A 27,985-nucleotide genomic window follows, 5' to 3' on the forward strand; every position below is an offset into this window, starting at 1 on the left:
TGTCCTCACCACAGGTGTAGCTGCCATCTGTCACCATAAGACGCTATTACAATATCACTGACTATATTCCCTATGTCGTACCGTTCATACCCATGACTTATTTGTCAGAAGCACCAATTTTTAACTGGGAATATGCCTGTGCAAAATAAAGATGACATTTCCTAACCTCTCTTATAGCTAAGTAAGGTCATGTACTAAATTCTGGTTATTGAAATATAAAGCGCATAGTGTGATCAACTTTTAGGAAATGTTCTTAAGGAGAGGGGACATTGCTCCTTCTTTTTTTTTTTCCTGCTGGATGGAAGCTGAACCTAATCCTAACATGTATATTATTCATTAGGAAGATTGGCCTGGGGCAAGGCAAAATATAGGATGGCTGGAACAAGAAGAGCATTGGAGACGGACGACTAATTAGGAGAACATTTTGATAGCCAAGATAAGAAGTGAGGAAATAAGACCTGAGCCAGGACGGTAGCAGTGGGAATGGATAGGAGGGGTAGATGTGATAAATATTGCGAAAGGAGTGTCTGTAGGACTTGGCAATTGATCAGATGAGAGAAGACACTAGAAAAGGAAGAACCAAAGGTCACTCTGAGGCTTCAAACAGAGGTGACTGACTGGTCAATAATGTTAGTCACAGAAGTAGGGGGTCCAGAAGGGTGTGCAGCCTTGAGGAATGCCACTCTGAGCTTGGTTTTGGACATACCGTGTTGGTATGCCTGAAGGATATTCAGGTGGAGACATAAAGCAAGTAACTGAAAATTCATTTCTGGAGCATGATTTGAGAGTCCTTTGCGTAAAAGTGGTGGTCAAAACAAAGGGAGGGCCTGGTTGGCAAAACAGACTGTATCTGTAGAAAATCCTTTCTTCAGTGCACACAGAGAAATAAACTGTGTTCTGAAAATATAAAAATATGTTCAGCTCTTCACCTGACACTTACTCCCGTCCCTCCATCAAAAACACCTACAAGGGGTTTCCTGGGTGGCTCAGCAGTTTGCCACCTGCCTTTGGCCCAGGACGAGATCCTGGAGTCCCGGGATCAAGTCCCACGTCGGGCTCCCGGCATGGAGCCTGCTTCTCCCTCCTCCTGTGTCTTTGCCTCTCTCTCTCTCTCTCTCTCTCTCTCTCATAAATAAATAAATACATCTTGAAAAAAAAAAAACCCTACAAATTTCAGCCAATGGCTGGCTGGTTGGCTGTTGTCAACCAAGGAAATCCTCACCAGTCTTAAAAATTTGGACAGCTCCTCAAAGGTCCTTAGGAAAGCATTTTCATTTGCACTTATTATCTGTCATGGCATGTTCTACCATGACTCCTTTTCCACAAAAGATCTAGAGTAACTGCCTTCCTCCTTAACTCAGGTCAGCCCCCTGTAAGAAGACTTCCTCTTCACAGAAGTCTGAAAAGACCAATTATTCCTTTCCAGAGCAGAATGAGAAAATATGGGGGGGGGAAAAAAAAAAAGAACCTAATAAATGCGACAGAGTAAAACGACTCTGCCGAGGTCTCTCCTATATCTGCCACGACCACAGCAGATATTAAATAAAAGTTGAAATAAAAAGGAAACGAATCGAATGTGAACATCTTCGCAAGCCGGTGATGAAACCACTCTGGGTAGTTGGCCTGCGACGTCTGGGGCCCGGAGGGAGGCCCAGGGGCTTGTGCACTACGTGGTGGCGATGCAGCAGCTGGAAGTCGTGGGGGCGGGGGGGGGGGGGGGGGGGGGGGGAGAGCTGCAGATTCTAGAAGAGTTTTGCAGGCTGAGCGCACAGCCGGCAACCCAGGGCCTCCCCGGGAGGCCTTGACCCGGAGAGCGCTGCTGCGCACTGGAGGCCCCGCGCTGGGTTTGGGGCGCACCCCCGTCCCCAGGGACCCCGTTTCACGTACAGGTGAAGCCCGGTTACAGCCCTTAGTGAACGTGGGGTAGGTAAGGCTCCCCTAGCTCATCCCCCACCATCCATCGCGCTCTTCTGCACCGGGCGCCTGGAGGAGGCGCTTCGAGGCTGGAGGGCGCGGCCGGGGCGCGCGCGGTCCTTTTGCACGAGAGGCGGCCGGGTGCACCCACCCCGGCGGCGCCCCAACCCCCACGCTGCGTTCCACGTCCTCCCGGGCCCTCCGACCGCGCGAGCGGTCCCGGCAGGTGCAGACGAGCCCGGGCCGCCCCGCCGCGGTCACCCCGAGCCCCGCCCAGGCACGGCGGGGCGGGGGGCGGCGCCCCCAGGCCCCCGCGGCGCCCCGGCCCGGCGCCCCGCCCCCTCGCGCGGGCGGCGGCGGCTCGCGGGCGCTGATTGGCCGGAGCCGCGCGGGGGGCGGGGCGGCGGCGTGAAGGGGGCGGGGCGCGCGCGGCTCGCGGCCCCCGGCTCCCGGCTCCCTCCCCTCGCCCTCCGCGTCCCGCCTCGCGGCCCCCGCGTTGCATCATCTGCAGCCCGCGGCCGCGGCGGGAGGCCGGGCGCGGCGCGATCGGCTCAGCCCGGGGCTCCAGCCCGCGCCTCCGCCGGCCCCTCGCGCGCCTGCCTCTGCGCCCGCGCCCCGGGCGCCCGCGGGGTGGGTCACCGAGGCCCCCGGCGCATCCCGGGCCGGGCCCCCGCCTCCTCCGGCTCGGCGCCATGGAGAAGAGCAGCGAGACCAACGGCTACCTGGACCGCGCCCCGGCGGGGGCGGCGGAGCGGGGGGCGCCCGGGTCGGGCGGGGCGCGGCGCTGCGCGGGCTTCCTGCGGCGACACGCGCTGGTGCTGCTCACGGTGTCGGCGGTGCTGGCGGGCGCGGGGCTGGGCGCGGCGCTGCGCGGGCTCGGCCTCCGCCGCGCGCAGGTGGCCTACCTGGCCTTCCCCGGCGAGATGCTGCTCCGCATGCTGCGCATGATCATCCTGCCGCTGGTGGTCTGCAGCCTGGTGTCGGGCGCCGCCTCCCTGGACGCCAGCTCGCTCGGGCGCCTGGGCGGCATCGCCGTCGCCTACTTCGGCCTCACCACGCTGGGCGCCTCGGCGCTCGCGGTCGCCTTGGCGTTCGTCGTCAAGCCCGGGTCTGGCGCGCAGACCCTCCAGTCCAGCGACCTGGGGCTCGAGGAGTCGGGGTCCCCTCCGGCCCCCAAAGAGACGGTGGACTCCTTCCTCGACCTGGCCAGGTAATGCCCCCCCCCCCCCCCCGCGCGCGCGCACCCCCGACCTCTCCAACCTCTCCAGGTGCGCACACGCACCCGGCCCTCGCCACTGCTGAGCGTTCGTTCCTAATTGGCTGCTGGTGGTGGCCTTGAACGTTTTTTTAAGATCTCCGGGTACCGAAAGCATCTTTTAGCGAGAACAGGCCCTACCGTTAGGTGGGAGTGTGTTAGGGAAGAGCATGTCTCACCTGTGCTGAGCTCCGACTCCGGCCGCCCTCCCCGGTGAAAACGTCCCAACCACACCCCGATATCTTCACCCTGTTTTCTCCGCATCAGGGAGCATTGGTTGAATTTTGCCTTTTGCCTGTGTCCTCCTCCTCTCTCTAACCTCCGGCCTTCCCTGTTAAAGCCCTTTGGCTCAGAGGAAGGTGGCAATTTTCAAAGACTTGTCAGTGGATCCAAGGGTAAGGAGGCTGGGGTTAGTTGTATGAGGCCCATTCATTGCCCAGAAACGTGGCTCTCCTCCCCCCACCCCCCCACCCCCCCACACACTTGGGACAGGTTGCTGGCCACCCCACAGTCAGGACCACTGCAGAGTATTGGGAGTTTCAAGGAACTTTATTCAGAAGGGTGAGTTCTAGAAGGGAGAGAGTTTTGCCTGCTTTTTGCGACTCTCAGAAGTTGCATTTAATCTCTTAAGAGGCAGTGTTGTTTCGGTGGATTTATCCAAAGCCTCAGCCTCCCTTGGGTTTCTCCTTTAGCCCAGAGTTCACAGATGGGAAGACCGCAGCCTGGAGGCATGGCATGTAGGGTCCTGGCCAGGTTCAGCTGAGTGAGGAGCTCCGCTGGCTCCTTCTCCAAGTTTCCGATAATTCTGGGTTCGGAGCCTTGGAGGTATGTTTTGTCTGGAGTCACTGAGGCAAAACTCCTCGTAGCTGAGGCTGTGAAAAACAGCAAACTCTGGGCAAAGTGACTTGACTTCCTGCTATTTCCTTTCCTCCCTCTGGAAAATGTGATGACTGTCTGCCACTTGAGAGTGTGTTCATTTGAAACTACAACAATAATGAAAAATCCAGAGCTTTTGTATTGGGGGAAAAAAAACCCTCTGATGAAGGGGACCAAAAAGTTTTTACCAAAAGGCAGGTAGAGGTGCCTATTAGGACTTTGATGCAATCGCAGTGTCTTTGGTATCTGGCAGCTTGATATTTGGAATCTTCTCTTTCAAGATCCTTAAAGTTCTGGGACTTCTAGTGGGGTGCTGAGGGTGCTTTTGGCTTATTACATTCAGCATATCATCAAATTTCTATAGGATGGAAGGTCGTTATGGGGTTAAAAGATTCTTTTTTGCTGAGATCAGTGGCCCAGGGAAGGAAGTAAGGATGCCCAGCTCTGACCTGCTAGTGGTCCCCAGAGGGAGGCTCAGTAGCATTCTTTTACCTCCAAAAGAGGGACAGTGGCCCCAAAATAGGACAAGGTAAGAGGTTAGTTTATTACCATCTGTCCAGGAAGGGACATCTTGTTTCCTTTTTTTTTTTTTTTTTTTTTTTTTACATCTTGTTTCCTGATCCCAGTTTTCTAGTTTTTTTTTTTTTTTTTAAGATTTTATTTATTTATTCATGAGAGATACAAAGAGAGAGGCAGAGACATTGGTGGAGGGAGAAGCAGGCTTCCTGCAGGGAGCCTGATGGGGGAGTTGATCCCAGGACCCCTGGGATCATGACCTGAGCCAAAGGCAGACGCTCAACCACTGAGCCACCCAGGTGCCCCGAGATTTTCTAGTTTTAGATCCTAACCGCTACAGCTGCCACTTCTGAAGTAATGGTGACCCAGCATCATGGCTTAGTGGTCAGTGTGGGTGCAGACTTTTCAGTGACTTGGGAAGAGACCAAGAGAGCCTTTGTCGTGGCTTGTTGGGAACGGGCAGCATTTCATCCGCTTCCACAGCCAACCTACAGCAGCTCACCGATAAAGGTAGGACAGGTGGTATGATCCTATTTTACGACTGAGGAAACTGAGACAGAGAGAGATTAAGTGATTTGCTCACGGTCACAGAGTGGTTTATCAAAAGAGGGATTAGAGAAACTATGGCCCAGGGTTCAGGGCTCTCTTTCTCCCACTCTTCCCTCCCCCAAGTCAGCGTGCCCTCTTAATGGTGCCATGCTGTGTTCTAGTCCGACTGTCTCAGAAATGCATGCTCTGGGCCAAAAGGGAATCGGGTAAGAATATGATGTGGGTCAGGGCAGATGCCCACTTCCTCTAAACAGGACCTGAGCCCCGTCAGTGAGGGAAAGCCTGCGTACTGCTGCTCAGATTTGGCTTTCACGTTGAGCAGCTTGTGAGAGGGAACTGAATTCTGAGCCACATCTGCATGCTTCCTGGGTCTCTGGGTAAAAGTTTTAGGTTTGCTTTCTTCAAAGAAACCCCGCGGATGCTGATTTTATGTGACTCTGGGCATGTTCCTTGGCAGAGGCAGGGTGCAGTCCTTTCTGCCTGCGGGCCCTGAATGAAATAAAATAGCTGGCAAACACCTCAGGTATCCAGCAGGCCCTCACGGGGGAACTGCCCAGAACTTAAACACCCAGAGGGAGAGGGAGAAGTCTCTGATGACTTCGTGCAGCTGCTGAGGTTGGCCGGTGGGGGCATGCCTCCGGGCTGCTCTGCTACAATTTTGAATTTTTTGCAAGATGGCACTATGAGTCAGGAAGAAATGAAGTTAATAGATACTCATTATAACTTTTAGAAGATTTTCAAAATGCCATTGCTGAGTGGTTTGATTTCCCAACAGCCAACAGATTAGAAATAACAAAGACTGGGGAGTATATTTGAGACACTGGTGCTAGAAGCAGGCCCTTTGGGAGCTGAGAAGGGATGATGGATAGTACCTGGCAGGTTGGGAAAGCCCCAGTGTTCTCTTGAGCAGCGCTGAGCTTTATGCCTGGGGACCCAGAACAGCACAGGACTCTCAGAACTGGGTACGACCCACGTGATTGAGCCATGGCTTTTCATCCAAAATGAAATTGGGCACCAAAGAGACAGAAAGGGGTTATAAGGAACTCAGTCATTATGGAAATTCTAGGTCCCTAATGAGCCTTACAGACTGTGAGTCCTAGAACATGTCCCTAATTTCTGTGTCTTGGCTTCCTCGTCTTTGTGTTAGGCATCACGAAAGCACCTACCTCAGAAGATTGTTCTGAGGGTTACATGAATCAACGTCTGTAAAGCTCTGAGGCCAGGACTGGCCCACTGCATGCTTGCTCTGGTTACAAGTGGAGCAGTGTTACAGAGTTATTGGGGATCTTGGGTGTCTGTTTCACATGGACTTACGGGGATGGCCCTCTTTTCAGTCTGAAAGAAGAAGAATAAATGCGTCTGGAGAAAATGTCTGGGGTTGCTCAGGATGACTTGAAGCCAATGTTTTTAGGTATGTTGGGAACTATATGGAGCTTGGAGAAAAAGAAGTAATCGGCTACTGACTATGTTTGGACAAGTAGAATCAACACTGCGGGGAATTTGGAAAATGTAGAAGTCAGAACTGAACATCGAAGAGCCTTCCGTTCTAAAAGGGAGCAGAAATCCTGACATATCCTCTCTGACATTCCAGTTTCTCCCTCCCCCTCATTACATGTTTGTGGTCTCCAAAAATGACCTCAGTTTTCTTCAGCTCTAAGTGGAAAGGGTTGAGACAACTGGCTTCTAACATTCCCTTGGATGTTAAAAGTTGTAGTTTTCAAATGGAAAACCAGAGGCTTATCTGTAAAGGTGGCAGGTAGTGACAGCTCCCTGGCCTATGGCTCTGTCTGCACTGGCTGCCAGGAGAATGGCCCTGGGCCACTGTGTCATGCAGAAGCGTAGCAGGGTGCAGCCACGGGCCTGGTAGACACAAGTGAGATTTTGCCCGTTGCCCAGCCTTCTCAATAGCAGACAGTGCTTTGAGCCTTTCCCTTCACAGAGGGAGGCATGAGGGACTTAACTTTCCTTCTCAAGGACTTGTGTGAATGTGATGCCTCTTGACCTGCAAAGAAGAACATTTCTTTAAGAGCTGCGAAGAAACCAATCGGAGACTGAGCTCTAATATAAGCCCCCAGATTGCAGTCCAGGGAGTGAATAGTAAATCATTTCTTCGAACTGCTGGCCAAGGCAGGCTTTATGGCCAATGCCTGTGGCTCTCTTCTATAGGCAAGATGCAGACTCTTAGCAAATCTTTTTTTTTTTTTTTTAAGATTTTATTTATTTATTCATGAGAGACACACAGAGGCAGAGACACAGGCAGAGGGAGAAGCAGGCTCCCTGCAGGGAGCCTGATGTGGGACTCGATCCCAGGACCCCAGGGTCACGCCCTGAGCTGAAGGCAGATGCTCTACCACTGAGCCACCCAGGCGTCCCAACTCTTAGCAAATCTAACAAGGGTCCAAATGAATGGAGGTTTCCCTGCCTAATTAGTCACTAAAGAAAAAGAGTGTCAGCTTGTTATTTAAAAATAATAATAATATAAGGTTTTTAACCCGACTTCTTTCCTTCTGCCACCCAGAAGGCTACCTGGATAGTTAAGACACTGAAAAGAACATGCACCCAAAGGGGTGGCATGGATGGTGATTAAAAGCAGACACTGAGGGGGCACCTGGGTGGCTCAGTGGTTGAGCATCTGCCTTTGGCTCAGGTTGTGATCTCAGGGTCCTGGGATCGAGTTCCACATGGGGCTCCCTGCAGGGAGCCTACTTCTTCCTCACCCCACCCCTCACCGTGTTTCTCATGAATAAAATAAAATCTAAAAAAAAAAAAAAAAAAAAGGCAGACACTGCAGTCAACTACCTGAGTTTGAATCCACTCTCCCGCTCACTAGCTGAATGGACAAGTCATTAAGCCTCCCTATCCCTCAGTTTTCTTATCTGTGAAATGAGGCCTATAATAGTATCTACTACCTACATTTGTTATGAGGATGAAGTGAGTTAATATTGGAGTGTCTTGCTAATATTCTCAAGTGTCCCAGCCCCTCAGGGACAGCCCTCAGGCCACTTGTTACAGAGAATTCATACTGTTTGTAGCCTTATTTCCCCAAAAGCCCCTCACCCCAGGGGCCTGGCATTAACCTTTCCAGCTAGAATCTAAAACTGGATATAGGTCTTAAAAAGAGGGTAGATTACTCCCCTGTCCCCCACTGTCACCATAATGTGAGCCCTCCATCGCTAGCCCTTCCTCTGCTCTCAGCCTTGTGGGGGGTCAAGATCTGAAGGGGCATGCCCTGTTAACGGACTCTGTAACAATAAGCACTGAGGATAATAAATATTTAGCAGGTGTACATACCATGCTGTATCCTGTTCTGAACAGTCTTTGAAATTTTCATAAATACGGTAAAGAATTTTTGAACTTAAATAAGAGGAAGTATTTCTGGAACAAAAAAATATACCTAAGCAAAAGTAAATTGTTTTCCATTCTTCTCATATAGGACAGGGAAATGCATACCACCCCTTGACGAATAGGATCAGAAGAGCACACAGTCCCAGATGTATAAAGAAGGAACAGTTTTGAAGTTTTTCATTGTGTGAGCTGCACGAGTGTACACTACCCCGCTAACAGAAGTTCTGCTCTGGCCCTTTCAGCCTCATCTCATACTGGTTTTCTGTTTAAGTAATGTACCCAAAGATCCCTCTAGCACCAAAAAGCCTTGTCCGTTCATTCTTTCCTCATTCCGTCTGACTTGGGTCTCTGAATTTAGTTCAGACATGACATTTTTGCAAATGTTTTTGACTCAGACCTACTCTAAGAAATACACTTTAAATGATGGCATCAATACATATATGCCCCCACCTCCACCTGCACATACACAACATGAAACAAGTGCCACAAAACCTCATTTTAAATGTGCTACATTCTGGTATTTTCGATTCTGTCTGATGTATCGCATATTTTATAAAATGTTGGCTATAACTACTGAATTGTTTTCATAGCCTACTGATGTTAGAGAAACTTGGGTCCAATGTACATCTGGTGTTATGTAATTTAAGTAAATGTCTAAGGATCAGATAACAGAAAAAGGAAATATCTGAGAATTTGAATAAGATACAGAGCTCAGTGGTTAGAAGCATCCTAACACCCAATGAAATAGAGACTGTAGAGGTAAAGCATGGAAAGACCATTTGGTCCTTTTTCCTCCCAGACTCTGGATCTCAGAACTCTAAATTTGCAATGTCCAGTATGATAGGCACTGGCCACAAGTGTTTAAATTTAACTAGTTTAAATGTAAAGAAAATTTAGGGATACCTTGGTGGCTCAGTGGTTGAGCATCAGCCTTCGGCTCAGGGCATGAATCCGGAGTCCAGGGATCCAGTCAGTCCCACATTGGGCTCCCTGCATGGAGCCTGCTTCTCCCTCTGCCTGTGTCTCTGCCTCTCTCTGTGTGTCTCGCATGAATAAATAGGTAAATAAAATCTTTTTTAAAAAAAGAAAATTGGGATCCCTGGGTGGCGCAGCGGTTTGGCGCCTGCCTTTGGCCCAGGGCGCGATCCTGGAGACCCGGGATCGAATCCCACGTCGGGCTCCCGGTGCATGGAGCCTGCTTCTCCCTCTGCCTGTGTCTCTGCCCCTCTCTCTCTCTCTCTCTCTCTCTCTCTGTGACTATCATAAATAAGTAAAAAAAAAAAAAAAAAAAAAAAAAAAAATTTAAAAAATGTTATTAAAAAAAATAAAGAAAGAAAGAAAGAAAGAAAAAGAAAATTTAAAAATCCAGATTCTCCATAGCACCAGCCATATTTCATATGTCCAACAACCACGCAACTACCGTATTGGACAGTGTTAGGTAGAGCCTGAATGGGAGATGTACCAGCTAACGCCTCTGGGTTCTTGGTGGCCCCTCGTGCTAAGTGAGGAGGTTGATCTTGACCACCTTTAAAATCTCTTCCAGCTCAAATGTTTCTTATTTTGAACTTAGTTACACAGAACGGAATTACTGTGTGAATGTGAGGAGTTAGGAAAAGTGCCCGAAGACAGAGCTCTGAGGAGCAAAGCTACTTGCATGACAAACAGCTGATCCCTTGGTGCAGGAGAGCTCAGGAATAAGGAAGCCAGAGCTCATTCACAGCAGCCTCTGTAAGAAGCTTGCAGAAAGATCAAAGTGAGAGCCCTGACCCTACCTGACTATGTAAGACTTACCATAAAGCAACAGCAATCAAGGCAGTGTGGTGTTGGTGAAAGAATAGTCAAATAGATCGATGGAGCAAAATAGAGAACCCAAGGAGATGTAGTCAACTGATCTTTGACAAAGAAGTAGAGGAGATACAATGGCGCAGAGGTAAGCTTTTCAACAAATTGTGCTGGAACAGCTGGACAGCCGACACCTAGACATAGACCTTGCACCATTCACAAAAGTTGACTCAAAATGGGTCACAGACCTAAGTGTAAGACAACACAGAAAACCTAAATGACCTTTAGAAAGGCAATAACTTTTTAGATACACCAACGGCACAATCTGTGAAGAGTGCAGAGAAATGTTTTGCTTTACTCCTAGAGCCTCAGCACCTTGCCCTTTGTGTGGGCAGGAGGGACTGTGCCTGGTCTGTGGCAACTAGAGGGGCAAACGGAAGAGAGGGTGATTTTGTGGATGCAGGAGCTACATCTCCCTGCCCCCAGGGGGTGCCTTCCCGGGGACTAGTATCTGAGAGATGACCTTTAGAAAGTCCAGTCATCCCCTTGAATGTATGTGTTTTTTTGGTCATGAACCCTTTGTAGTTAGCTCTGTATCTTATTTTTTAAACTTTTAGGAAATTTTGAGGTATGATTTAAATACAACAGAATGCCCCCATTTTAGGTGTACAGTTCAATGAGTTTTAATAAAGAATGAGTTGCAACAAAGAAAGTCTAATAGCGAGAGGGAAGCCCCAATTTTATGTAACCTAATCATGAAAATGATATCCCATCACCTTGGCTGTATTCTGTTGGTTAAAAGCAAATCATAGGACCCACCCACACTCAAGGGGAGGGTATTGTACAAGGTGTGACTACCAGGAGTCTGTCTTACGTTGCTTGTCAAGCTGGGTTGCCATCAGACCTGCCTACCTCTGAAACCAAATGCACTGCAAGTGGTTGCCTAGAGATTCTAGTGCTAGGTAAACAACTCAACCCCAGAACTATTAATGGGTAAGTTTGGCACAAATTGTAACGGATGACTCAGCCTTTTATAAATGGACCGTCACTGGTATTTTGTCGTATATCAGTACCAACATCCTGCATAGAGCCTACCCCAAAGGAGGCCCTCAATAAAAACTGTTTGCTTTGGGGCACCTGGGTGGCTCAGTCAGTTAAGCATCTGCCTTCAGCTCAGGTCATGACCCTAAGGTCCTGGGATCGAGCCCCACATGGGGCTCCCTGCTCAGAGGGGAGCCTGCAACTCCCTCTCCCCTGCTCATGCTCTCTTTTGCTCTGCTCTCTCTCTCTCAAATAAATAAATACAATCTTAAAAAAAAAAACTATTTGCATTAATAGATTTTGGTTTCAAGCTCTAGCTTAACTTGATCAGTTCTATTGCCCTTCTTTTATAACAGATATTTTATAAAATCCTTCATTCTGAAATGAAATCCATAAATAGCATTACATACACACATAATTTTGAGACATCAATATGACTCAGCAGTAATATAAAAGATAAAAGGAGAGTAATTTGTAATAAAAATAATGTGTTTCAATATGTAAATATCCTAATACAAAGTGGTTAGGTGCTTTCTTCTGAATTTACATTCACCGTTAATGAGACAGCTGTGAATGCAGACTGGTACTTGATACTGGTGTGTGTAATTAAGGACCCAGATCCTACAATTTGCCATCGGTGATGTGATTTTCCAGAAAGATGAACAATTTCTAGGAATATTCCGAACAAAACAAAAAATTATTTCACATTTTGCACTGTAATTGTATTCCTAGAAAATTCAGTGTATGTTCCAATTGTGCAAAAAGAAAAAATACCTTATTTTGTAATTAGTTTAGTCCGAGGTAATTATAAATAAGGTTCCCATCTACAGGTGTGTCATATAGGAATTTGGAAAGTGTGAGGGCCACATTCACTAGGATGAATGGCCAGGACCTGGCACTCCCCCCAATACACGCTCCCCCAACTGCAAGAACGCCCCCCCAATTATTTCGACAATGAAAACATTCCGTTGGATTTCACCAGTGGGCAGTACCAGTCCCGTTGAAAACCACTGCAATGGGGCTTAACTTCTAGGGGAAAGGAAAGTGATGCAATTTTCCAGAGGACCACGATGGAGATAAGGGTAAAAATCAGCACGCTCAGAGTTATCTATGGTGGCCCAGCAGCTGAGGCATAGTTGGGTGCTTGGATCAAGCAGGGCCCACACTAACTGCTGTGGGGAGAGGGACAGGAAACACTGTGTGTTGAGCTGTCGGGAATGTGCATCTTAAAAGTGGATACTTTGAACGCTGAATTTTAAGAACACTGACAAGTGCTTTCTTTTCCAACAGAAACCTGTTTCCCTCAAATCTTGTGGTTGCCACTTTCCGTACGGTAAGGCCTGATGCTTTGCTAAAAGTAGGAGATTTTTATGGGGGTGGTGTATAAATGATGCTCTAGAGGGTGGGTCCGAGACAGGTAGTGTTGTTGACAAAATTGGTAACTCTGGCCTAAACTCTAATAGAAGGGACCCTGCAGTAAAAACAAACAAAACAGAACAACAAAAACCAAAAAGGTTTTCTAAAATATCCCATTGGTTCCACCATCTTTTCATATCACCTGATAAATACCCTTAAACCACATTTTGGGGATCTCTTAAATGTTTTAGAATTAAGAAAAAAAATATATATATATATACACTTTTCTGATTATAAAGGTAATATATGCTCATGCAAAAAATAAAGTGCAAAAATATGGAAGAAAGTAAAAATCACTCATAATCACTACCTAGAGATACCCGTTAACGTTTTGGTATACATCCTTCAGATATATGTGTGCTCTCCATGTGCACACACACACACACACATTTTAAAAATAAAAATAGTTGTACTGCACATCTCGTTAGTATGTACACATACCACAATACTGTTTTTAACCTCTTTTTTAAGGCGGCATATTATAAACATTTTTTCACGTCAGTAAATACCCTCCTGCATAACGTTAATGGCCCTATTCCATTGTGTGAGCATATCATAATTTTATTGTCAGTCCCTTATTGATAGACATTCAGATTGTTTCTAATTTTCCCTAATTTTAGCAAGACTGCAAGTAATGTCCCTGTAGCCATGCTTTATGAGGAGGAAGAATGTAAAGATCTAGGTTAGATGGACTAATCTCATTGCCTTTTCCAAGCAAAGACTTTTCTGTTTCTATTTACATCTTCTCCCTCCCCCTCTCTCTCTCAAAAAAGAAAAAAAAAATCTGCATCTAACACAGCTGTGGCTTATATATATAATGTGAGGTGGGAAAGAAAGAAAAGGTTTATGAGGTTGTCAGTGCCGCTCACAGAAGGCGTGGGGTGGGTTTTGTTTCCGCTGTCATCCTTTATCACAGGACAGCTGAACACCTCTGCTTGTCTGAAAGCTTGACAAATCAGAGCTGAGAGAGACCAGACCTCATCAGAGGCAGGCACCAAGCAGTACCCCGTAATGGGCTCCTCTTGACAGTTCAGAGCCGGGTGTCCTTAGAAAGGGTCAGAAAAGGCATTTTATAACAGACTCCATTCAATGGTGTGCTCTGCTGCAGGGAGACACCTGTGTGCATTGTGCAGCAGTATGTGAAGTCAGTTGTAGGTCCCAGTTTAGAGAGTCATTTCACTTCTGGTAAGTGAGTCTCCCACAAGACTTAGCCAGAAAAGGCCATCTTGCCTCACACCCTTTGCTTTGGAGAGCAGATGCCAAGGCAGATTAGAAGTAAATGTGGAGGGGCGCCTGGGTGGCTCAGGAGGTTAAGCATCTGCCTTCAGCTCAGATCATGATCTCAGGGTCCTGGGACTGAGCCCCGCATCCGGCTCCCTGCTCAGCAGGGAGTCTGCTTCTCCTCCCTCTGCCCCCCGCCCCCCACCTGCCCAGCCCTGGCTCATGCTCTCATCCTCTCTCAAATAAATAAATAAAATATTTTTTAAAAGGAGTAGATGCTGAAAAGCAGTCAAGCTCAAATAAGTGTTGGAGCAACACAGGGTATAAACATATGAATGAAAATAAAAGCACACATTGAAAAATGAACTTCAACATTACGAAATTAATACCGAAGTTCAAATAGTATAACTTGTCAGCTGTTTGAAATATCAAACTGTCAGCATAAAATTGCAATGCACAGACTTTCTCCTCCAAACCATTGTCCCTAATGGTGTGGGTCCCTAAATAACTCAGAGGCCTCCTGGGGTGTGTGCCACTTTGGTCTTAAGTAACTTTTGTGCAGTTCTCAGAGGCCCTCGTCAGGCCAAGTAAGGAATTCCCAGAACACTCAGAGCGAATTAGAAGAGTAAAGAGGTCCAGCAGACCTCAGTTCCTCTGGTTGGCCTCCACCTGTGACTGACAGCGGGTTCCTCTTTCTCTTGTTCCCAGTATGCAACTGATTACAGAGAGGTGATCCACAACACGAGCTCCGGAAACGTAACCCATGAAAAGGTAAAGCTCTTTAGAAGATCACTCGTGGCAAATCATTTATAAAGCAAACAATACTTTTTAATTGAAGAAGCATACATGATGCAGCTTCTCAGCAGGGCTGACAACTCTGGGCTTTGAAGGAACTATCTGAAAAACATAGATTAGGTTTGCTCCTTAGGTTATTTATTTACCAACGTGGCCAAAGGCCAGCGTCTGTAGCCCTGGAATCTTCAGCAGATGCATTTCAGCAAATTGGAACTAATGTCCCTTTCTTCAAAAAATATTTTGTAACACTCTTCTATGCATAAAACTTGTCTTAGGGGCTTAAATTCTTGAGAGCCATCATTCATTCACACATATTTTTTGAGTAACGATTACTGGGGAGGTCCCAGCCTTCATGATAGGGCTGGAAGGGACCAGAGACCTCGAGGACTGATTATTCAGTGCTGCTCCAGAGCTGTCGTGGAAAGAAAGGAGCCCTTTCCAACCACACATACAGCTTCTCAGGGCTGAGGGGCTCTGAGCTCTACCTTTCTTGAGGAAAAGTGCTACTTAAAAAAAAAGTCAAAAGCTAGTAGTTAGTCCAATGCACTTCATCCTGCAGGTGAAGAACCTTGAGGTCAGAGAAGCTATTTAATATCAGAGCTGAGACTAGAACTCAGATCTATGGTAAAAATGCTCTTTCTCTTTTTACCATGCTGACCTACGTCTCCTGTTTAGAATATCATAATGTGTTTTGATGGAATAAAACATTTGTCCAATATATGCTTGTAGTAGTGAGATTAAGTATTATGTGAAAACATAAGGAATACAGTATATCTGTTTAGATCAGTGACCTGGGAAAGAATATCCTGAAAATATCCATGTCGATCCTGAAAATCTTTGGTGAAATTTGTCAGCTAGGAGGCCACTGCAACAGTCTAGCAACAAAGGATTTGTTGACATTTGGGAGGCACAATTAAAATCATTGACTCTCGACCTGAAGGAACTTCTCACCAAACAACTCTTCTTTTATTTTTTTTAATTAATTTTTTTATATTTATCATTGCAGTGTAGTTGACATACAATATTATACGAACCAGCTCTTCTCTTAAAAACAACCCTTTGGGGGCACGTGGGTGGCTTAGTCGGTTAAGCATCCAACTCTTGATCTCAACTCAGGTCTTGAGCTCAGGGTGGTGAATTCAAGCCCTGCATTGAAAATGTTACTTGATAAAATAAAATAAAAGCAACGCTTTGCAGTGATGGTCCAACCTCTACTCGAAGTCTCACTCACCTGTTGTAAACTAGACCCTTTGTCTCCTCTGACCCCACAGATCCCCATTGGCACTGAGATCGAAGGGATGAACATTTTAGGATTGGTCCTCTTTGCCCTGGTGTTAGGAGTGGCCCTAAAGAAACTCGGCTCTGAAGGAGAAGAGCTCATCCGTTTCTTTAATGCCTTCAATGAGGCGACGATGGTGCTGGTGTCATGGATTATGTGGTAAGTGTGGCCCGCCTGGTACTCTCCCTCTCGTTTCTCCTGCCACCTAGAAAAGAACCCAAGTCTACTGTCCGAGGTCACCCCTGTGGGGCCACCTGGCTAGGTGCTCAGCCTGTGGTTGATGCACCGTAGGCCAGACTTGATACAGGGGGTGGTGGAGGTGGAGACAGTTTCTCCTCTTGTCCAAAACCTCAGAGAATCGGGCACGTGCCATCGTTACCAGTCTCTTCTTCAGCACCCACAGTGACCCCTTATGATTCTATCACTGGTGATTTATTTATGACTTTCCACCATCATCTATATCATATGGGATGCCCGTATCATCTTTTGGGGCCATGAACTCCATAAATGTGCTATCTGCTGCATAAAATAAGGCTTAAAACAATAGACCTCAAGCTTCAAAGGGGCCCCTTCCTATAATATTTCACAGCATGGAAAACAAATCCATTTCCACCGCATGCATATATAAACTTGGAATGGTCTCTTTTTACATAAATGTTTATTTATGTAGCATCAATAAATGCACAGTTTAATAAAAACCATTGGATTGATTTCTGGCTAACAAGGACAAATTTGACCGGAGGTCTCAAGGTGACTTCTCAGAAATCATACCGATTTCAGTGCCTATCCCTTCAAGCTCCCAAATTTTGGATTAAAGGAAATTATGTGAGAAAGTGATGTTCCTCATGTAAGACATTTGTTTTCAACCTGAAAACCAATTTATAGTCATTCCTTCAATTCAGTGTACTAGTTACATAAGCAGGTGTTCAGTAAGGCAGACCCTGCCATGTGTCTGACTGCAGTGGGAAGTCTGTTGCCCAGCAAATGCACCTCACACAGAATTAGGGTTTAAAATGCCTCAACCAGGTTTGAGAAGGATCTCCAGTAGCAGCTCTTTCTGTTTCTTTCCTTTGCTAATTACCTACTGTAATGTCAAAGCACCTGCCTACCCTGCACCATGTAACACCTCAATGGATTAAATACAGGCTCAGCAACCTTTGTAGACCATATGGTCTCTGTCACAACTACCAACTCTGCCATTTTATGATGAAAGCAACCATGGATTATTTATAAATGAATGAACATGGTTGTTCCCATAATCAGGGTACCAACCCAGACATTAAACTATCCAAGGAGGAAGGAAGAAAGATGGAGAGGAGTCCCCTAGAAATATTGAAAGAAAACATAGGGGTATGGAAATTCTTCATAAATAAATAAAATATGAGAAGTAAAAACTATTAAAAGCTGTTAAATTTGACTACATCAAAGTATAAAATGTTTGCATACAAAATATACCTAATATACCTTGAATAAAGAAAGGCACTTCATGAAAAAAATTTATATATAATGTTATATAATGTGTACATGTACACACACACACACACACACACACACACACAAATCTCAAAGCATTAGTATCCAAAGAACTGGTACCAGTTCACAAACTGTTTATCTGTCTGCAGTGAGATTTTTTTTTAAGATTTTATTTATTTATTTGACAGAGAACACAAGCAGGGGGAATAGCAGAGGGAGAGGGAGAAGCAGAAGCAGGTTCCCTGCTGAGCCAGGAGCCTGAGGCAGGGCTGGATCCCAGAACCCTGGGATCATGTCCTGAGCCAAAGGTAGACACTTAACTGACTGAGCCACCCAGGTACCCCTGCAATGAGATTTCTAATACTTTCATTGTCTTTTATAAGAATATTGGTCCATGACTAGATAGAAATACACCAAAGACAATTTGACAGGCACTAATGTAAAGAGTTCTGGTTGTTGAAAAAGAAAAAAGACTGAGTATATTATTAGAAAGTGAACACCTGGGTGGCTCAGTCAGTTAAGCATCTGCCTTCAGCCTGAGTTATGATGCCAGGGTCCTGGGATCGAGCCCCACATTGGGTTCTCTGCTCCATGGGGAGTCTTCTTCTCCCTCTCCCTCGGCCTGCCACTCCGCCTGCTTGTGCTCTCTCTGTCAAATAAATTAATTAATTAAAATCCTTAAAAAGAAAAAAAGAAAGAAAGAAAGTGGACAAAGTATGTGAGCAGGCACTTCATAGAAGAGGAGACCTGGATGACCAATCAACATTTTAAGGGATGCCCAACTCATTAGAAATCGGAAAATGAGAAGTTTGGTTTTATCAGGCATTGATAAGGGTGAAGATAGTTTCCAGCATAGGGTGGGACGTTTAGCAGTATCCCTGGCCTGCACCCTTGAGATGCCAGCAGCAACCCCTTCCCAAAGCTGTGACAACCAAAAACATCTCCCGGTGTCGCCAGATGTTCCACAGCAACAGGGAGCCAGTGGTGCGGGGAAAAGATTAGTCTCCTGGACAGCTGGTGGGAATGTGAGTTGAAACAGCCACTTGAGAGAACAATTTGTGGATATCCACTAAAATGTAAACTATATACACCCTACCACTCAGCAGTTCGATTTCTTGGTGTCTCTACCCTAGAAAACACAGGCATGTAGGCCAAAGAGGCTGCCTGGGGCATTGTTGGCAACGACAGAAACCTGGGAACAGTCCGGAGGTCCATCAGCAGAACGATGGCAAAATAGTCTGTAGGATTTCAGTTCTGAGGATAATATTTTTGAAAAATGAGGTGAAGGTGGAAATAACCCAGATGTCCATTGATAAATGAACGTGATGCAAAACGTGATGCACACATACGATGAACTATGATTCAGTCTTGAGAAGGGATGAGATCCTGACATGAAGAAACCTCGAAGACATGATGCGAGGTGAAATAAGCCAGTCGCCAAAGGACAGATGTTGTATGATTCCATTTACAAGAGGTACCTGGAACAGTCAAAATCACAGACACAGAAAACAGAGCAGTGGTTCCCAGGACAGGAGGTTATTGTTTAATGAACACATAGTTTCAGCACAGGATACGGAGGGTACAGGAGATGGAGAGTGGTGATGGTTGCACAATGTGAATGTACCCGAAACCACTAAAGTGTACACTTCAAAAAGCTTAAAATGGTAAATGTTTTGTTATGCATATTTCCCCACAATTTAAAAAGACAAAATGAGGTAGATTTCCATGTATTGACATGAAAAGATCTCAAAGACAAACTGTGGGGTTCAAAATAAACACACAGACTTAAATACATACCTGTATATCCAAATGGATAGCAAGTAGGAATAGTTACATGACGAGGGGTCGGGCGTGAGGATGGTGCCCCAGAAGAGGATTTTGACCTAACCCGTGTTTTAATTTTTTGAAAGGAGAATGCATTCATGAGTTGCTATGGAATTTAACATTAATAACACTGCTTAGAATATCTCCGTAAGGAAAATTCAAGAAACCAGTGACAGTGGCTGTCTCCAGGGAAGGAAACGGAGTACTTGGAAGGGGGCAGACGTGGGAGGGAGACTATTCATCCCTTTGAACCCTTTCAAATTTGAACTATGTGATAGTATTTATCTGTGTAATTGAAACTTGCAAATAAAGTCAATGCTTACAAAATTCTCCCTAAATTTATATTCAATTCAAAACAGCCGACTTTGGGGGTTTGTAACTCCCAGAGTTCATTCCTTCCCTTTTTTCTTCCCGTCTTGCCATTAAAAAAATCTTCACGTCCGAGGAGTGTTTCCCGAGGGTCATTGTTAATGACTTTTTCCCACGGAATCATGTTCTCCAAACCACAGAGAATTTAAAACTTAACAAAAGTCCCGGCTTTGGCTCAATTCTGTATCACAGCAATTCTGCAAAATAGGTGTTGGTCTTTTGTGTTACTCAGTTCTCAGAATAAGCCTGACCAAGGCTGAAAGTCAAGTTCCCAGTCCCAGAGGCTTTGATCTTAAGGAGTTCCTTGGCTTTCCACCTGGGAGCCCAGGTGGTTGATAGCATCCCTCTGTTAAGAACATAATGTATCAGAGGGGAGAGATATCTGGGTTCTGGTCCCGACTCTGTTGCCCATGGTGGTTTATCATGTTCATTTCACTCAGTTTCACAGCCTATAAAATGGGCCCATCCTTTTCAGTTCTTCAGGATCATTCAAGGGAGAGCTTCCTTTTTTTTTTTTTAAAGTAGGCTCCACGCCCAATGTGGGGCTTGAACGCACCACCCTGAGATCAGGAGTTTCATGCTTTACAGACTGAGCCAGCCAGCCACCCTTAGGGCCATCCTAGGGAGAAATGAAGACCACTTAGTTGAAAGTCCCTGTGTTGTGTATCAGGAAGGGCCTGCATCTCCAAGGCCCGTCATCACATCACTCTCACTGACAAGCACCTGTGCTCATGTCCTAGGTATGTACCTGTGGGCATCATGTTCCTGGTTGGAAGCAAGATTTTGGAAATGAAGGACATCATTGTGCTGGTGACCAGCCTTGGAAAATACATCTTCACATCAATATTGGGCCACTTTATTCATGGCGGAATTGTTCTGCCACTTATCTATTTTGTTTTCACACGAAAAAACCCATTCAGGTTCCTCCTGGGCCTCGTCACACCATTTGCCACAGCATTTGCCACCTGCTCCAGGTGAGTCCGTTTCCTGTGCTCTTGGCTGCCCTGCACCATATTAATATGGAACCAGGTGAGGCCAGTTGTAGGTGCACAGCCAGCATCGTGACATATTTTAATTTATTGAAAACTCTAAATTGGTCTCGTCCGGTTTTTTGAATTGCCAGCCCCACACTTTTATGGAAGTGGGTTTCTGGGATCACCAGAATGAGGAACTGCCTCATTGCCTTCTCCTCCTTGGTCCTTAGGGGTCAGATCATTATTTAACCCACTTGTGGGTCCTCACCCTAATTAGTAAGACCTTTGCCTGAGTAAAGAAAGGGAACCGCTTAACTGAAAAACGCATTGCAGCAGGTGGACTAGATAAACTATTAAACTATAAACTAGATAAACTAGATAAACTATTCTCACTCTAGATACATGAATTAGAAAATAAGACCAAGGCATCATGGTGAGGAATGGCTGCTTAGCTTTCTGGGAGTCCACAGGGTTGTGGGATTATCTAATTTAGTGCAAAAGATGTCACTATTGGAAATCCTTCTCCAAAATTGGGCTTTCCAAGTATGTTGAAAACTTTCAAAGGATGGCAGCAGATTGCATTCAGACATTTGTGGCTTTTGCCTCTCCACTGCATGTTCCCCATCGCCCCCCGTCCTGAATGGCTATATAATAAGGTGGTGGTGGTGGTGGTGGTAAAAAAAAAAAAAAAAAAAAAAAAAAGAATTAGGGAGGGAAGTTTCTGTGGCTTAGGAACAAACCAGCTTCTTGGCGGTGCCAGCCGCCGTCTGTGGAGCCCGCAGAGCTAGCTGGAGAGAGCAGGGCTTGTTCCTCATCTAGGAACATAGTCGCTCACCAGCCTCTTACAACCATTGCTCCTTCTTGGCCTACAAGGGAAAAAAGTCATAGTTTGCCTTTTCTAGTGGGAGAGCAGGGAACAGTTCAAGAGAGGAGACTCGCATATCACATAAACTGTCCTTTGTGGTCTTTTTTTTTTAATTTATTTTTTATTGGTGTTCAAATCCCATTTACAATTGCACCCAAAAGCATAAGATACCTAGGAATAAACCTAACCAAAGAGGTAAAGGATCTATACCCTAAAAACTACAGAACACTTCTGAAAGAAATTGAGGAAGACACAAAGAGATGAAAAATATTCCACGCTCATGGATTGGCAGAATTAATATTATGAAAATGTCAATGCTACCCAGGGCAATTTACACAATTTAATGCAATCCCTATCAAAATACCATGGCCTTTCTTCAGAGAGTTGGAACAAATTATTTTAAGATTTGTGTGGAATCAGAAAAGACCCCGAATAGCCAGGGGACTATTAAAAAAGAAAACCACAGCTGGGGGCATCACAATGCCAGATTTCAGGTTGTACTACAAAGCTGTTGTCATCAAGACAGTGTGGTACTGGCACAAAAACAGACACATAGATCAATGGAACAGAACAGAGAATCCAGAAGTGGACCCTCAACTTTATGGTCAACTAACATTCGACAAAGCAGGAAAGACCATCCACTGGAAAAAAGACAGTCTCTTCAATAAATGGTCCTTTGTGGTCTTGAGAACGTTTCGCACTATGAGGTAACGTGGGGTTTCTTGAAGTTGTTGGAACAGATGTATCCGGGTAAGTAATGGAACAGGTAAATCTAGGGAGTCAGGTTTGGAATATTGGGGAATTGACATCACCCCACAATTGTGACAGAAACGTTGAAACAACTCCCAATTTTTCTCTTTCTTCAAGGGGAGAAACCCAGACATCGGATGATGCTAATTGCTCTGTTCCTGGGTCTGAGCTGGGAAGGGCTATTGTCATGGCTGTTTTTCCCTTTCCAGCTCAGCGACCCTTCCCTCCATGATGAAGTGCATTGAGGAGAACAACGGCGTGGACAAGAGGATCAGCAGGTTCATCCTCCCCATCGGGGCCACCGTGAACATGGACGGGGCAGCCATCTTCCAGTGCGTGGCCGCCGTGTTCATTGCCCAGCTCAACAACGTCGAGCTGAAGGCAGGGCAGATTTTCACGATTCTGTAAGTTCGTTATTCTCCATCTTTAGGCCTGGGTCAAAACTTGAGGGTTGGTTTGTTCTTTGTTTTTGTCCTGTGTGTGATTTCCTTTGAAACACCTCATGAATACCATTCTCACCATGACTTGGTGACATCTCATTTAGAAGATGACAGCGTGAATTCATTACTTGAGGAGAGGGAATCACCTCCGAAGGGCTCAGCAGGCAGGAGGATCTAGGGCTGTGTGGTTTTGGTTTCTTTTTTAAGATTTTATTTATTTATTCATGGGAGACACAGAGAGAGAGAGGAGGACATAGGCAGAGGGAGAAGCAGGCTCCTCGCAGGAGCCTGATATAGGACTCGATCCCAGGACCCCTGGATCATGACCTGAGCTGAAGGCAGATGCTCATCCACTGAGCCACCCAGGCGCCCCATGGTTTTGGTTTCTAATAGCTGCCATATTTTGCGTTTCCCTGCGCCCACACCATGCCCTGTGTTAACGGCTAGTCTTCTGTGCCATCCCCTAGAGTGACAGCCACAGCGTCCAGTGTTGGAGCAGCAGGAGTGCCAGCTGGAGGGGTGCTCACCATCGCCATTATCCTGGAGGCCATCGGGCTGCCCACTCATGACCTTTCTCTGATCCTGGCTGTGGACTGGATTGTGTAAGTAGCAAGTCTTAAGGGCACCAAATAAAAGAAAGTCTCTGTTGACTCCCCTTGGAGCTTGGCACCCTGCTGGGTCTGAGGCATGCAGAGAAACTTCAAATATGCCTTATTGAAGGAGCCTACAGTTGAGCTGGTAAGACAAAATATAGAGCTAGGAAAAATTAAACAGTATGAGAGTCGAAGACCCATGGGTGACCATGAAATGTCGTTACTGGTTAGTGCATCCAGGAAAACGGGTCCGAGACCCGGGCTGGGCCCCCAGTGCAGGACCGTGAGACACGAAGGTCTAGTGGAGATCAGGAGCTACGTAGGAGTCATAGCCATTGGAGCAGTGAGCCTCTGGGAATAGTTGACCTGGAACATCCAAGGATTCCTGGCAGGGGAGTGAAGACAAACCCAGCTGATGTGAGTGGGTGGGACTCAGCGGAGGAGGAGTTAGGAAGGAGGTGTGATTCAGGCCACCATCACCAGGGCTCCTGTAAAAGGCACAGAACTGTGACTGCTGATTCTGAGTGTGGCGTCCTTGAGTCATGTGATACCCTCTTTAGGTATGAGCAATACTTGTGTTATAGGGAAGGTCACCTGAGGTACTAATGCTGGACAGTAGAGCACATGGGTAAGGAAGCGAGCCCTGGAGCCCAGGTCCAGCTTTACCGCTTACTAGTGGTGTGATGGGAGCTGTGCTGTGCTTCGATCTTGCTCACTGTCAACTGGGAATCGCCGTAGGCCCTCCCCAGAGCCGTGGTGGAGAGTAAGTCAGCTAGTGTACCCGCAGTGCGTAGGAGAGCTCCAGGCCTGCGGGAAAGCGTTCAGGAAACGTTAGTGAGGAAAGACGCTCCTGGCCAGGCTGGCCAGAGCCAGCAGGGCTCCCCTAAACCCTGGAGTCTGGCACTGGGCTCGTGGCTCTGCCCACTGGGGGTTGGCGGGTTCCAGCCTTTGGTGTGAGCCCTGGAAACTTGAAGGGGCTTCTCAGAATCCTTCCGGCTCCTCAGAACAAGGGAGGTGAAATGTGCAGCAGAGACTCGCGTTGTCCAGACGGCTCATCAGAGGGGACTCGGCCCCTGAGCTGGTGAGTTGGACGGGACCAGAGCGGAGTGTCAGAGGCCCCGTCTGCTTCCTCCGCCAGCTGCCGCTGCGTGGGGCAGGCAGGCCCCGTAGAGGCAGGCAGGAACAGGGACGTGGGGCACCGGGCAGACTGCCCAGTGGAAACCCGAAGTCCCAGGAGCCGTCCACCACCCCGTGGCCTCTGCTTCCACAGCCCTCAGCTTCTCAAGCTCACACTTTGCCCCCTCTCTCCAGAGTGGGCACTGTACTTGCTCTGAGCCCCGGGAGAGAGGGTGTCACTGGGCTAATCTGGGGGAAGACAAGCTCCCGGAAAGGCCGGTGCTACGGGAGGTGCTTGCCAGCCACAGGGAGCCCAAGAAGGTTAACGCCCAGCGGAGAGTGTTGAGGGGGGGAACAAAGGGGCGTTCCCACAGCGTACGGTGAGCGGGAGGGAAGCTGGATACGAACCCCTGTCTACACCATCGCCCCAGCTGCGTGGCTTTCATAGGATGGTGTCTGCCACACGTAAATACGCACATAGAAGGTAACGGATCAGGTGTTACTAGATTCGCTCAGTTGTGAAGTGTGGATGGGCGACTTTTGTTTTCTTTATACTTCTCCTCTTCCCAGGTTTTCCCCAGTCAGGGTCTGTTCCTTTCATGAGAATAAGGAATATTGAAAGGAACTCGGTCTACAGTAAAGTGAGGCCCAAGCCTGAGTGGCCTGGCGCCCAGGGGACCGCAGGGCAGGCCCGCAGGTGCGGTGGCGCCGGCCCTCTCGGCAGCATCGCCTGCACGGCCTTCTCTTCTCCCGCAGGGACCGCACCACCACCGTGGTGAACGTGGAAGGGGATGCGCTGGGCGCCGGCATCCTCCACCACCTCAACCAGAAGGCGATGAAGAAAGGGGAGCAGGAGCTGACCGAGGTGAAAGTGGAGGCCGTCCCCAACTGCAAATCGGAGGAGGAGACGTCGCCCCTGGTGACCCACCAGAACCCCGCCGGCCCCGCAGCCAGCGCCCCCGAACTGGAATCCAAGGAGTCGGTTCTGTGAGGGGCCGGCCTGGGGCCTGCCTGGCAGCAGGGGTGGCCCGCCCCGTGGGCACCGCGCTCCCGACCTGAGCCCCAAGCAGGGCTGTGGCCCCGTCACCCGTTTGAGGATCACTTCTTGGGGGCAGGCCATGGGCTTCCCAGCGGGGCCCGGTTCCCGAACACCAGGACACTCTGACATTTGGCTTGATCGGCATACAGGTGCCACTGCGTGTGCTTCGGAAACACGTCCTGGGGCTGCTGGGCTGGGGGCAGGACAGGCCCCCTGGGGACCCGGTAGTTAAAGCTCAGAACAACGCACCTGTGCTCTTCACTGCGCCCGGCCAGCTGTGTCTTGGGGGCCTTCCGGGGAACCTGGCGGGTTTACGGTCCTCTGGCACACGGCCTCGTGAGCCGGTCATTGGAGAAATTCCCAAATTCTTACCCTTGGCTGGAATTCACTGAGCTGGGACGTGAGGTGTCGGGATCGCTCGCTACTGCGACGTGTGGCTGGTTCCGATGCACTGGTTGCTGGGGGGGGGGGGGGGGGGGGGCGCACATCGTCCAGCTGGAAACACTGCAGACAGTGTTAGCACTGTGGGGGCTCTGGTCAGTGGCATCGCATAAACAGCTTAAATTCTGAGCTCAGAGGAAAGGGGGTGCAGCTGGCAAGGGGAGGGGAAGCAGCCGACCAGGACAGACGGACACGCACACGCAGGCAGGCACACACAGTTGTCCTCGTTCTTGTCCCAGCCCCAAGGACGTGTCCTGCTTTCCGTGAGCTGGCCTCCGACAGCACTATGGCTTTATCCTCATCCACGTGCTCTGGGAACAGGCCAGAGAGGGCCCGCCCCCTCCTCGAGCTTCCCACTTAGGACCCGCTGGCTTATCAATCTAGTCCTATAATTCAACAGGCCCCTAAAATCCTGCGCCGTGCAAAACAAACACAGAAACGAGAAAACACAAACCCGCTCACCAATTAGGGTGGGGTGGGGCACCCCCATCCCCAGGTCCTCAGGCCCCCCTGGCTTTGGCCAATTGCCACGGGCTTGGTTTCTTCCCCTACCAGCCCATCGAAGTTTAAAACTGTAAACCAGGTGTCCCTGTTCCTCCAGATACCTGCTGACCCGGTTTGAACCTAGGTGAGGGGGCTTTGTAGAGATGACGGTGTGGCCAGGCACAGGGAAGGCTGGGGCTGGCGGTGTGTCTCCATGGTGTGACCTGCAGCGAAGTCCTAGGCCTCACTTTACCCCATTCATAAAATGGGGCTGACATCACCTGCCTCTTACCTACCTCAGAGGGATTTGGTGAGGCAAACTGATGGAGTCCGTGCAAACACCCATCGCACTTCTTGGATATCAAGTGCTAACACCCCTATGCTCTTCTTTTTTTTTTTTTTTAACCCACGGAATGCCTTTGTCCACGGAGGCTTCATTCTCCCAGTGAACACGCCGTGTAGGACAGAACTTTGTCCTCCGCGTGCGGTGGCAACTTATCGTGACACTTGTTCCCTGTGTAGGTATTTGCCAGCATCAAGTGCAAACTCTTCCTACCGATTCACGTGTTCCTGAAGGAACCACCCCATCTTCCAGCACATTTCCAGGTTCCCTTCCCCGTGATTCCCGGGCCCCAGGCACCTGCCACCTCACAACAGGCCATTTAACAGCTCCTGGGCTTTCTTATTCTCCCCGCTGCTGTGGCCTTGCTGTCACCCAGGCCCCACGGACGGCACAGGCTGTTAAGACGTGTGACCCGGATGTTGAGAACGGGTGGGGGGGTCAGAGATGGCAGATTGGGGGGTGTGCCTCAGTGGGACGGGCCCGGAAGAGCCTTGGAGCACAGAATGCCTGGCAGGGGGAAGGCCCAGCTCCCTCCAACTCTCTTTAAACCAGCCCGGCCGCTCCCAACCCCGTGAGGCCAAGAGGAACGAGCCCAGAGGTGCCTGGAAACCTCCACCCTCTGGCTCCCTGCTGATCCCTTATTTTTTTCAAAGGACAGTCACATTGTTTGATCCCAAATTGCAAATGAACATTCACTATTTTTCGGCCTCCAGTAGATCCTTCTCTCTCCTTCCTTCACGTGGATACATGGCTTCAGATGCACAGACGCACTTATGTGTGCGTGTGTCTACACATTGTTTTAGCTCCAATCCAAGCAGGTTTGAATTTGGACAGAGGTGACCTCGCCACAACGTTTATGGCTTCTGCAGACTGATTTTCCTCTTTTTCAAAGTAAACTTCATAAAACGTAAAAATCGGAGCCGCACATCCCGGGGTCCACCGTCGTCTGTCCTGAGCCAGGCAGTGCAGTAGGGAGAGCACCGCGGCCTGGAGCTGGGGCTTCTGTACCAACACCCCACACACACACCCATGAGGTGAGGGCACCCCCTTCCCTGGGAGCAGGAAGGTGCCGTGTTTCAGTCCATAAGAGGGATCTGACCAGGAGGGACCCGGCTGGGGAAAATCCCACTTTCTCACTCTCTGACGCTGTCTCCCCACCACTCTTCTAACATGTTGTCGTGTCGTAAATACTGTCGAATACTGTTCACCCCTGACTGTTTTGGTGTGCGTGACATTTGCCTTAAAACATAGCAGTCCTCCAAATGAATACAGTATTTCTACTAGGA

At 48.1% G+C, this 27,985-nt stretch overlaps 1 protein-coding gene across 1 annotated transcript; it reads left to right on the forward strand.

Moving 5' to 3' along the window:
* The first annotated feature begins 2,368 nt into the window (after positions 1–2,368).
* On the forward strand, positions 2,369–27,985 carry SLC1A4 (solute carrier family 1 member 4). The gene is made up of 8 exons (XM_026017832.2): positions 2,369–3,124; positions 12,569–12,611; positions 14,624–14,686; positions 15,982–16,148; positions 20,396–20,629; positions 22,454–22,648; positions 23,152–23,286; positions 25,150–27,985. The coding sequence occupies exons 1-8, from the start codon at positions 2,607–2,609 to the stop codon at positions 25,382–25,384; spliced, it is 1,590 nt and encodes a 529-aa protein (XP_025873617.2). The 5' UTR covers positions 2,369–2,606; the 3' UTR covers positions 25,385–27,985.

The sequence above is a fragment of the Vulpes vulpes genome, chromosome 16 (assembly GCF_048418805.1).
Source record: "Vulpes vulpes isolate BD-2025 chromosome 16, VulVul3, whole genome shotgun sequence".
NCBI classification, from domain to species: domain Eukaryota; kingdom Metazoa; phylum Chordata; class Mammalia; order Carnivora; family Canidae; genus Vulpes; species Vulpes vulpes.

What these genes read in the sequence shown, in the direction of transcription:
- SLC1A4 (XM_026017832.2), top strand. Translation starts at nt 2,607, where the DNA reads ATGGAGAAGAGCAGCGAGACCAACGGCTACCTGGACCGCGCCCCGGCG. An exon ending in CTGGTGTCATGGATTATGTG is followed by an intron (nt 16,149 to 20,395) that starts GTAAGTGTGGCC and finishes CTCATGTCCTAG; the next exon opens with GTATGTACCTGTGGGCATCA. An exon ending in GCATTTGCCACCTGCTCCAG is followed by an intron (nt 20,630 to 22,453) that starts GTGAGTCCGTTT and finishes TTCCCTTTCCAG; the next exon opens with CTCAGCGACCCTTCCCTCCA.